The sequence below is a fragment of the Montipora foliosa genome, chromosome 11 (assembly GCF_036669935.1).
Source record: "Montipora foliosa isolate CH-2021 chromosome 11, ASM3666993v2, whole genome shotgun sequence".
In the NCBI taxonomy this organism is placed as follows: domain Eukaryota; kingdom Metazoa; phylum Cnidaria; class Anthozoa; order Scleractinia; family Acroporidae; genus Montipora; species Montipora foliosa.
The window spans coordinates 29,799,463-29,811,962 of NC_090879.1; the positions used below are offsets into that span (position 1 = coordinate 29,799,463).

The 12,500-nt window shown below is 37.5% G+C and overlaps 1 protein-coding gene across 2 annotated transcripts in view; it reads right to left on the minus strand.

The window, feature by feature from the left end:
* Positions 1-12,500, minus strand: part of LOC137974751 (focal adhesion kinase 1-like) — a 45,782-nt gene that overhangs the window by 33,185 nt on the left and 97 nt on the right. For both annotated transcript variants that reach the window (XM_068821716.1, XM_068821715.1), the window contains exons 1-9: positions 12,073-12,500; positions 9,458-9,633; positions 7,761-7,848; positions 5,886-5,965; positions 4,315-4,377; positions 3,644-3,698; positions 2,546-2,686; positions 1,603-1,680; positions 983-1,111 (exon numbers count right to left, since the gene is read on the minus strand). The exon at positions 12,073-12,500 is cut by the window's right edge. In XM_068821716.1, the coding sequence (XP_068677817.1) occupies positions 983-1,111; positions 1,603-1,680; positions 2,546-2,686; positions 3,644-3,698; positions 4,315-4,377; positions 5,886-5,965; positions 7,761-7,848; positions 9,458-9,633; positions 12,073-12,216 (954 nt within the window). In that variant the 5' untranslated portion in view covers positions 12,217-12,500. The remainder of the gene's footprint in view (positions 1-982; positions 1,112-1,602; positions 1,681-2,545; positions 2,687-3,643; positions 3,699-4,314; positions 4,378-5,885; positions 5,966-7,760; positions 7,849-9,457; positions 9,634-12,072) is intronic.

Consider the following 12,500-nt stretch of genomic DNA (forward strand, 5'->3'; position numbering starts at 1 on the left):
GGCGGTCACATTTATAATTCTTTTGTCCACGTGCAAATTAGCCTAACAAGCCTCATTTTAGAGCAAGAATTCTTTTCAATTCACTGTATGGTATTGAGGCTTGGTAGGCTAATTTGCATTTCAACAAAAGAATATTATTATAAATCGACCTCCATTTATGAATAAGGTCTATAGGCACCTTTAAATTCTAGTACGAGGACAAGAATGAGTACGAGATTTGACTGCCTGTTCTTAGTAATAATACAAATGTACTTAGAAAATTTATAACTCGGACGATTAATTGATCTTAGTCTTGGTTAGCAGCATAGGTTGCTCATTTATTCTTATTAATGGTAACTGAGCCTTTTCCTGATAGAAAAACGCCAAAACTGCTACCGAGTTGGTGACTTGTTTTGACACGACCACATTTTTGCAAAACCTTATCCTAAAATGACAACAGAATCATGTTTTACCTGCCTAAACACTGGTTTGCCCGCACTCACTGTTCCATGAGAAAATGTCGTACTCATAGTCGTTCTCATTCTAGAATGTAAAGCTCTCAAATAGCCCCTGCATGATACCAACATCACTACCTCATTACCATTTTTGAGCAGGTTGTCCAAGTCACAAAAACTGAACAAAATAACTACAACCCACTGCAGGTTTACCATTACTCAGTTTATTTTCATTATTTTTGGCCTTCTTCTTTCAACTCTAGCTACCCAATTTCACAAATGACCCACAAAGAAAATGCTTAGATAGTTATGACACCAAAGCTTCTTATGCACTCCTAACACTAGGCTTATGCCTCTCACTTGCTTCACATCAACAACTGCATCCCAGGTAAACACCACAACACGTCTTGTTTTTTTCCTTTTTTTTTTTCAGGGAGTGCCTTTATGTTTCCCTGTCATAAGCACTGTTCATGTTTAAATACATTGTAAAATAATAATTATTATTATTGCAATCCATAAAACTAAATATGAAGACTTAAAAGACAAACCTCTGCTGCTCCCAGAACCTTTAAACTAACAGTAGCTTTTTGTTTATCTGTCTGCATTGGTGCTGAGATCAATGGTATTCTTGTGATTGAAATTGAAGTTACTTTATGGAACTCTGCCATGTGTGTTATCTGCGAGAAACCACAAATTAGATTCAAGAATCAAACACAACATCAATGAAGCTAGAGGCTTTAGTGACAGTTAACAGGTGGCTTAAGTCAGCTGAATGCTACTCACTCACTCCCAACCCATGTTGGTTATCATCTTCCATAACTAATGCTTAATTTAGCTACTAAAAAAAAAATAGATAAGTAACTTGATGGCCCTGGATTTTCTCTAGGAGGTCCTCCAAGCAAGCAGTCCTCGCAGGAGTGCCACATCAAAAAAACATTCAATGGAACCCTGAAAGAGAAATAATTCTAGAGTCTGCTAGTAGTGCCGAGCTTGCGACTGACCAGCAAGAATGGTGCTCCAGGCATGGGACTCAGCTGAAGCCACCTTGATTGTGATGATGGTGATGATGATCATGATGACAAGGATCATTGATGATACATTGATCTTAATGATGAAGATCAAAATAATAATAAAATAAACTTAGACAACTTCAGTCAAATCGACTCACAAGTGATCCACGCTCTGCCCTATAACATATCCCATCTTGAGGGCCAATGACCACATCAACAGCTATTGTCCAACCGGTCTGAAAGTTAAAAGAAAAGCAAACTGCAACTAATGGTTTTTGGCTTCTCTTTGGCAACACTTTATAATAATACATAAAACGTCACATTCCTATCAAGCTTTTCAAAAGTTGCCATCCGCCAATGACGATATTATTATCACCTAATTAGTTGTCTTGGGCCAGTGAATAACGTTTTATTTATTTCTAAATTCTATTTCTAGAGGGTAGGAGAAACTACTAGGAAAAACTGGGAAAGTCATAATTTTATTTTACACATTGTCAACAAAAGTACAATAAAATGAATGGAGATATTTAACATTTTGTGAAGTTTTGCTTTCAAGAGTCATCAAACTTGGTGAAATGTAGAAGTCATTTCAATGTTTGAAGTGAGTGAGTAACTCACATTACTGTACACATGGTGAACTACATGTAGCTTCGGTTTCTTCAGAGTTGTTTTTTATGCTCTTCATTTGGGTAATAAAATTCCCTTTTGTTGTGATAGTTTTCATCAAAATACACTGTTTTTTGTCAGAAAGTTCAACAATATCGCTTCCCTAATCGCAAAGAGTGGCAAAAACAATTCAGACAATTTGAAAGTTCGCTCATTAAATTTGCAGCTGTGCTCGAGACTTGGCATCCTTGATTACTATGACCATGGTCAAGAGTTACACCATAGGAAAATTCTGCCCACTGCTGCAACCAATCAGATTGCTGGATTCTCAGGATACTGTGCCACCACGATCATAGAAATAGACAAAATAATTTCTTGAATTCAGTCTTTGAGAGGTCTCAGCCAGTGGAATCAGCCTCAGCCTCTGTTATTCCGTACACATCTGTATCACAAAATAATAATATCATAATAATTTGACATTTTTACTTGACTCACCCCAAGCGAACACCTAAAAGATTCGCGGTCAAACCGATGGAGTTTAGAAAGAATCTCAAAAAATGTGTAGCAACATTCCACTTCACTCAGAGATGCATACTGTTTAAAGTATCCATGGATGGTTTTCCGCAACACCTTAGACTGCAGAAGAAGAAAGAGAAGGTATTAGCAGACGGCAGAAGTAAAGAGATGTCACAACTAGTTCGCTGTCAACGTTGTTGCCTGCTTTTAGTTGTGTTTAATCCTAAACCGTATAATCCTATGCACCTTGAAAGATAACTTATTCTTCTTTGATGAAGAGGACCATAAGTAAAGGCAACAAGGGTGATGTAAAGGGAAGCAATGGCCACCTGCAGTTGTTGGTACTTTTCAAACACTGCTCCTACCAACAAGGCGTTCAAAATCACCTCCTCCTTTGTGGTCTTGGCCCTTTACATTGCAGGGATGTAGCTGACAATAATTTCATCTGGTTGAAGGTTGTTTTGAGGTGGTAAGTTCATGCTCTGAGCGTCAAAGGGCATTCTTCAAGATGGCGAATTCGGGGAAAGAAAAGACACACAACAGTACTTAAAACAACCCTTTTTAAATTCATTCGCAATTTCATTTCCAGTATCGATAAATTCTAGTGATAATTCCGTATGCTAACAGAATAATGATAGTGAAATTTTTTGACAACATATCGCATGTACAATGTAGAGAATGTAGAGAATAATTTGCGATCTTCTCAGTCACTTCGATCAACAGACAAAATTCAGCCGGCAATAACCCTTTTCTCAAATGGCGATTTTCGCCGACAGCCGGCACTTAACGAAAATTAATCCCCGGCATTGCAGTCTTCTGCACTGTAGGTTGGTAGAGATTAACTTTCCCTTATTTTTCAGCTCCTACTTTACAAAACAGTCCTTTTTTTTACTGCAAACCCTCCTGACAACATGGTATGCAACCAACCCTGGAAAAACCATTGTACATGTAATTGAGATCTTCTAATGAGGGTTTTGACTTGTAAGGAGCATAATTTATGACAAACAACAAAGTTGCAATACATTTTGTTGACCATAACAGACAACAACAAAATCATTACTGGAGGCAAGCACTGACCTTCATGTTTTCCAACACAGCCTTTGGTATAAACTTTGTCAGACCAACTTCCTTCCTAAATTACAGACAAACAAACAAAATGATGATAAAGCTTAATCAACAAAAACGCAAAGGATAAAAAAGTGCTCAAGCTTCATGCACAGCGCTTAATGTAACTGTCTGACAGAAATAACAAAATAAATATGTTAACAATTTTAAAAAATAGTTTTTTCCGTGGCTATTGTGTTTTAATTTAAAAAATTGTCTAAATACTAAAAATTTGCATGAAGATCTTGTCTCCAGACTACTTTATTATAAACCTTTTTTTAACAAATAAGCACAAAGAAATCAACCAAACCATAACATTTTAATCAGCTTAACACATAATATAATTATACATGAAAGTCATGGAAAAAAATTATGCATAAAGATGAGTACTGTAGCAACATGCCACAAAACATTTCTGGCCTTACAAGACCCAGACGATTAAGTGATATTATTGACTCTGTAAAACCTAAAACTGTTGTTTAGAAGTACAGAAGTTCTAAATATGAATTGACATTCATGCAAATGACAAAGGCCTGGCTTTGGCCTTCAAATAAAAGTAACACTCTGCACAGTAAGAAAAAATCACTTCTTTTAATTTCCTGTGTTAATGTCATACATGTAATAATTTAAATTACAAAACTCACTCAATGTATTCAAAGTTTGACTTCTTATCAAGGGCTATCTGAGGCATGTCCTTAAAGTACCTCCTGGCAAAAACAAACAACAATAAAGTCAACCATTACAAAGGAGTATTTTCAAAAGGCCAACAGAAATAAGCATAAAGGTGACATGTAAATCAAGAAAAGATGTAGTTTGATGCTATTCTGGTTTAAAGAATCAAACTGTGTCTGATAAAATAATAAAAACGGTACAGTATCTGATTGTAAACCTGGCCCCAGTTTCTCAAAGGCTGGATAACTTTATCCGATGGATAAGTCATTATCCAGAGTATGAAATGTACTCCACATTATACTTGGGAAAACTTTTTGTAAATGCATTTACTTAGATATGCTTAGAGTGAACATGTTCATGGTTAGGTGCACAAATACAAAATTTAATGTCTTTGTATAGATTGAAACTGTCCGATAGTGACTTATCCACCAGGCCTGAGTTGTTCAAAAGGAGGATAACGCTATCCCCTGAATAAATCACTTTCCAGGGAATAAGTTACACTAGCAAAACCAATTGAGTTATCCAGTGGATAGCACTATCCATCCTTCAAACAACTGGGGTCAGATGAAGTTATCCAGCCTTTGAAAAACTGGGACCAGGTTGTAATGTGAACCTTAAATTTTTATGTTGTTAAATCTCAGAGTGATAACTGTTTGTCCAATTAGCATTCTGTTTCAAATTTGCACAAAAGTTATTACAGGAGATCTGTATGGTATTTACACAGACTTGTCACTGTAATCACACTACATGTATATATGTTGCCGGTAAAATCCGTTTTCAGGTTGAATCCGTTTTTACCCAGGTTAAACTGATGATCCTCATTTTACCTTGGTTCTGAATATGCACTCAGATGAATTGAAGAAACATTTTTTGGGTCTAAATTAAGCCTGGAGAAAATTAGGGTCAGGTTAGGATTAGTTTTGGTTGTGATACATGAATATCAATTGACTTATTACACAAAAGTTAATAATGAAATTAAAGAACTGTGATGGGTTAAGCATGTTCGTCGTTGTGGTGTATTGGTGAAGACACAGGACCACAGATCTGGAGGATCCGAGTTCGAGTATCGGTAAGTGCACAGTGCAGTTCTTTGATCTCTTACTATGTTATAATGTCGATAACTGCATAATGAATACAGGAACCGATAAGATAATATAAATCATTAAGATGATGTGTTGAGATTGGTAAGACAGTGCTTGAGGGAAGGTGGAGGTGTTTTCAGTCCTTTTTGGAGGATTGATAGCTGCTTTAATATTCAACCTATAGGTAAAATGAGGATCACCAATTTAACCTAGGTAAAAACGGATACAACTTGAAAACGGATTTGACCGACGACATATACATGTATACCCTTTTGTTTCATTTTATTAGCTTCACCTGCAATTAAATCAATTACAAAAAGAACAAAAAATACTTGCAAAAGCAAAGGACCAAACTGCAAAGGCAGGGAAGCCACTACAGCTTGATGACCAATAACCAGTCCCACTTGTCCAATACATGTATTTCTAACTAAGTAATACTTGGGAAAAAGACGGCTTGTCACCTCATCTCCAGCACTCCAAGTCTAAAAGCAGTGTCCTCATCTGCTTTTTCGCTGTTGTGCTGTAGATAGTCATTCTTCACCTGGAGAAACAGATTAGTTACTAAGTATTAACTTACAGTGTATGAGAGACTGACCAGTGCAGCAGATGAGAATACTAGCATCCACAGACTCACATCACCAACAAATGAGATGGCAATATGCTGTCACATACATGCATCTCCAGAAATGCCTCTAATTAGATGCATGCAGATTGCGATACGCATCCCAAAGCATTCCCTTGCTCTTCTGCCCTACTTCAACATCACTCAATTCTTGGAATAATTTTATACAGACAATAATATTAATATCCCAAAGTGTCCCCCAAATGCTGCTTTTTAAGTAAAGATTAACTGCTGCATTTGCCCAAAGCTAAAAATAGCGCCTTTACCCTTACCTTATCGCTGGAAATACGTAGCAAAGGCTTGGACTTAAGGGGACACTTCATGTTGGATGTCAAAATTGGGCATGAATCTAGATTACTGCCTAGAAAGAAGGTCAGGGAGCAATCTCATTCCCAGAGTCCACTTTTTTTTTTTTGGTCAGCACCAAGAACATGGATTCTGGCCACTTTCAATTTATGCACAGTTGTCGCGAAGGTCCACTTTTGTAACCATTGACAACCGCTGTTGTTTCAAATTTCTGAGCATGTGGAGATGAGCTGGAAGTCTGTGATTTGAAGACTTCCTGCTTTGGAAGTGGCTGGAGTCCATAATCTTGGTGCAGACCAAAAGAAAAGCAAACTCTGGGGACGAGATTGGTTGGGGAATTGGCAGGAAGCAAAACAAAACAGAGAGACCCATGACAACCCTGTAAGCAGGAGCTGATGCAACATGCAACCACTTCCTGACACCATCAAAACTGACTTCAGGAGTCAGCAGAATTTTACAACGATTGTATGCTTTCACTGCCCATGATAGAATTTCGTTTCCTAGCTTGAATCTTCATATCATCTAAGGAATGTATGGAAAATATTGTACAACTTGAACGAATCACAAGTTCTACATTGATTGTACAATATGATCAAATTTACTACCCTAACGATTCTCAGTTGAGTAAGCCACTTGAGAAGTTTCACGACAAGGTTTCAACACTTGAGTTCTCACGTTGGCAAGTGCAACTTGCCTCATTTCCAAGAGTACATTTGTTACTTTTAGGGCCTTGATCTCATGAGGAATGAAGCCAACCAAAATCAACAAGATGGTAACAGTTAAATCAAACTGGTGGCCATTACCAGTTAAATGACATCAAAACCTGAAAAGTTACCCTTGGAAATGAAGCACGTTGCCCTTGACAACATGATAGTACAGTAACTTTAACACTGAAACTTTGTCACCAAACTTCCCTAGTGGCCTATTCAACTGAGAGTCGTAGTGCAACACTGTTGCAATAGTCTTCTTCACTTGGTTCTTCTGGATGGACAAAAGGGTTGTGAACATTTTGGTCAAATTGCATAATTTCTTGGCAATTATTTTGGAGTCATATGTAGATCATGTTGAATTTCTGAAAATATATAAGTTTACATAGAATTTAAGGAAACTTTAACCTTTACTCTAACAAGTTAAAAGCACTACATGTATGAACAGATGGTGAGTAAAGACGTGTCATGAATCTAACCAGATTTACAATGTACAAATAAAGGAAAATTGAACCGCAGAGATCAGCTTGCCAAAGGGCATTAACAGCCTCAGCTGACCTTTGGTCAAGCTCTGTATGAGACCATCTACAGTAATCACATAATTTATCATTGCTGTGAAGAACCAAGCAGCACACTTGTACAACTACTACATGCACTGTAGACCAAACTTCAATTAAATTGGATTTAGCCAAACACAGTACCTGGTCATATAAATAAAAGAAAGTGACTTTATCTCTGGTGTACAGCTCTTTCAGATCTTTTGGAAAGTATCGTACTCTTAACTGGTATCTGATGAAAAAAGCAAAATGTACAAACTGTGTGATTTTAATTCTACATGTAAATACACAAGTTGCAATGATAAAATGGTCTAATTTATATTTTAAAAAAGTGCTGGGCAATGTTAAACGCACACCAAATGGTGATGACATACATGCATATACATAAACGTCACTAAGGGTCGTAACTCATAAAATAAGTAGAAGTGAATTGCACAGCTAAGAGTAAGCATTACTGTACAAAAGATAGTATATTAAGGACATTCGCACAAAAATCTTCCCATATTGAAATTTGTTTCAATTCTCACCTGAAGTTAGGTCATAAATTACTTATGAATTCCAAAAATGAAAAAAAAATTGGGGGGTCATCGACTTTGTTTTGGAGAAAAAGGCAAGGAAAAATGCCCTAATTTCAATAGATAAGTCATCATAACGAGATGTAGCCTAACCTACTCATCCGTTGAAATTCATAAAAAATAATATGTTACAATGAATGTTTCTGTGAATAGAAATAATTATAAGAGTGGGTTTTTTAGATAATTGCATGCCGCTGTGGATGTCGTAAACAGTAGAGTTAGTCCTCAACGAGCGTTTTCGCAAGCGCTACCTGTTGTAACCACTTCTGGAACTCAGGACAAAAGGAAAGAAAATTTTCAAAAAAAGATAACATCTTACATCGTGATTATTTTCATTTAATCGTGTTTTGTAGATTGTAGGAAGAGCAAGTGATTCATGTCTTAAAAAATAGGGGTCGCCATTGATCTAAAATCGATGTGATGTTGCAAAGCTCTTGGAAAATTTAGTTGGGCACGAGTTTCATGACCTGTCGGGGAAGGACTGGAACCCAAGACAGGATCAATTGATGAAAGGTTTTTGTAAAAAAAACTTTCTCAAGCATAGCAACAAAATTTCAAGCAGGTGTTATCTTTATTTGGTTAGTGTTTTGTATCATATCTCTCCATTGCCATCTTTCTCATCTTCTGGAGTGTGGTTTTAGTGAAATATAATCTGAGTATGGCTGTTTCATCTTAGTACACACTATTCAAGTGCATTAGGAGGAGAAGATAATCCTGCTCTATTTTCATGAAAGTAAAGGAAAAGAACTTCAAAAACATGCATTTATTTTGAACTAAGAAGTTCGTAAAGTAATAAAAACATTTTCAAAAACCCACCCCATTAAGTTAACCCTTTGACATCCAAACCGGCCGAAACCGGCCAGACTTAGTATTTTACTCTGTCTAATGCCAGACGATTTTACTCGTCAATGGGGAACCCCTGGGAGTCAATGGGTAAAATTTACGCAAGGTTGCTGACTAAAACTAACCTTCCTTGAGTTTTCAAAACTTTTAACCATTACTCGATTAGTGACTTTTTCCAGTCTCGCGGTCCTTTCTCTTTAATGTTTCATGATGAATTGGAAATAAATGTGCCTTTCTTTAGCTGACCTGGAAATTTTTCCCCAGCATTTTTCTCGCCATAAGATCTTAACTAATGCTTAAAGTCATGCGTGACATATTACAGTTGCGTTACCTGCGCAGTAAAAGTTGCATACAAACAATTAAAAACGTCCTTAAGGCAACAAGGCATGCACCTCTAGTAATCAAGCTGCTTATTCAACTTACTTCCATTCATCTGCAGGGTACAAAGCCTCATGTTTCCCTCTTACTTCTCCTATTGTAAGCTTGCTGTTAAGCCAAAAGCATTCATTTGTATTGACATGCTCCAGTTTGATGCCATAATAGTCTCCTGTGGTTATTGGATCAGCCCCAAGGCTTCCAATCACTAGATGAACAATTCCCTGAAAAATAAACAAAAATGTGAGCATACATGTAGTTGGCAGATACCGGTAATCAGATAAAAGCTTATAACATGCCCATGCCCATGCTAATTGGATGTACACGGATTTCAATAAGTGTCATGAAATACATGTTCCCTTCCTCTTCTCCCCAAAATCAACATTACTCGTGTCTCAGAACACTAACTTCTTACTAACCGAGCGTGAGGGCCGTACTGAAGAATATTGGCCCGAGGTCGTGGCAGTACGGACCGAGCGTAGCGAGGTCCGTACAAAAACGACCGAGGGCCAATATTCCCCAGTACGGCTCGAGCTAGCTTGGTTAGTAAGTAGTTTATTACATGGCTTTTTAATTACCTTCTGCTTTGTTTTTGCAAGCCCGTAATCGGCCCGTGGGCATTACGGGAGAATAATGCCCTACAATTCAGCCACAATTAGCCAATCAGAGCACGCGTTATATTGGCTAAAAACACAAGCCATATAACAAAGACAATTAACATCACCTACAAAGTGTCCCCCAAATGCTGAGCCTCAAATAAGGATAAACAGCGGCATTTACCCTATCCTAAAAATAACATTAACCTTTACCCTTTGACACTCAAACTGGCCTGAACCGGCCAGGGGTGTTTACATGATACCAGGGTGACTTTCGCGCCGGTGCAAGTTCACTCCGGTTCCCTCTCTTAGCTCTGAATTTGTTAATTTGACATCACCGAAAAAAGTCATACTGGGGTGACTCACACCGGCGAATTCATACCGATTCACCTAATCATCATGTAAATGCGGTAAGAAATCAAGAAGTCACACCAGTGTGAAACTCGCGCCAGTGCGAGTCTTCTCATGTAAACACCCTCTTAGTATTTTGCTCTGTCTAACGCCGGACCATTTAACACCACTGGGGAATCCCCGGGAGTCAGTGGGTTAAACCTTGTTGTTGGAAATACATGTAGGTAGCAAAAGCTTAGACTTAAGCGACACTTTGTGTTGGATGCCAAAATTGGGCGTGCAGCTAAATATGTGCATTTCAGGGCCTAAGTGAGATGGATATGACATATTCTGAGAAACAGGGAGGAATACCTAGTATGGATTATTCAAGGAATCATCTATAGGAAAAGACCCAGGAAGGAGAAGAGTAAAATGCTGGACAATCTCAAGGGATAAAATACCAAAGATGAAATGAGAGCTCCAACCGGAGACTGGGATTGGTTCAGATGCTGAACAGAATACTACATATACAGCTGTAGGTACTACTTATGTCCAATAATGAGGTGAGCATATTTGGGTCAACATTATTTGTAGCAAACAGACACTTCTCAAAATCGGCTTGCATCAAAATAAATGCTGTTCTGGAAACTCCCGATTACTACAATGGAGATCCCAGGTTCAAACCCAGGCCACACAATTAAGAAATTGACTTAAAAGCACTGCTTTTGTTCCCACATTGGCAAAACATTTAAACATTACCAGATTTTTGCTGCACCTCACACTTGGTGCCTGTGATACGCTTCCTTCCAATATTGATCAATACAAGTTGAGCATTATCCAATTAATTTAAAACAACTCTGAAACTTCCATACCAAAAACATACTACATGCAAAACTCAGCAGCACTTAACCAGACAGATTTGACTCCTCTAATACACAAATCTGGCACACTGAACTGTGACAAAATATGGTACCGTATATTGAGTTCCTAGAATTTAATTGCTCAAAAAATGCACACAAAACTAATACAGTAACTTGCAATAATAAATGCTCAATATAATTCAACGTGGAAAAGGAATTCAAAAAATAAATATGCAGTAATTGAAGATATTCAAATCAGAGAACTAAGAATTTGAATAGAAAACAATTTGTAACTTGACCCACAGAATTAATTGAATTCTGGAGACAAAATCTTAAAAAGTTTTATTTCCTTTTAAACCATAATTTATTATTAAATCTCCTTTTCTTCCAATATTCTCTGAAAATAAATACCGGTTTCTATTTAGAGGAATAAACGTGTATTCCATCGACAACTGGCATTTTTAGGAGGAAATTTCAACTTAAGAACTGACAAGAGAACCTTTTGATTACTAAGCTGCAGTCATACTAAAGATGTAGCGTTCCGAAATACAATCTAGCTTGGAGGTAAATGATAAAAACGGTACAGGTATATTTGGTGCTGCTAAAATATCCAAATGCAAGAATTTACTCCGAAGAAATCCAAAATGCAGTTACAAAGCTAAATATTATATCTCACGAGAATGCATCAGAAAAATTTACAGCGATAAATGCGCGAACACCCTGCGGTTTTTAATTTATTTCCACAGACACTTCATTAAATTCAAAAGAGTCCTTGTGCGAGAAAGCTTCGTTGGTATAATTCCATTTTTTTAATCAAATATTTTGCGTTTGACGAAGCAGGAAAAATAAGCTTAGTAACAAGGCAAAAGACACGTACCTTGATGTCCGTGGCCTCGCCACATTTTACAGATCTGGAATCCCCGTTGGAAAGGAACACTTTTAGGGTTGAACGAGCGATGTCTGAACCAGTCGAGCCCCTATTGGAATTGGAACTGTTCTTTTTGCTGGACGATCGAGACATATTTATCCCCTAAAAGCTTAGATCACCAAGACCTCCTGTCATTCTGATGATTCCAACAGTACATCAACAGCCACAGGTTATCGTGTCAGCACACCACATCATTTAGATATACATTTGTCTGGACTCTGTAGGAAACAACGTTCCTATTTCCGAGAACTACAGTTAGCCGACCAGCACACGAAACAAACCCACCACAAGAAGGCAATCTACTTCAAATTAACTCTCTACCGCCAAACAATCTTTCTTTTCCGTTGGCTCCACCACAATTCGCGACGACGGCTACG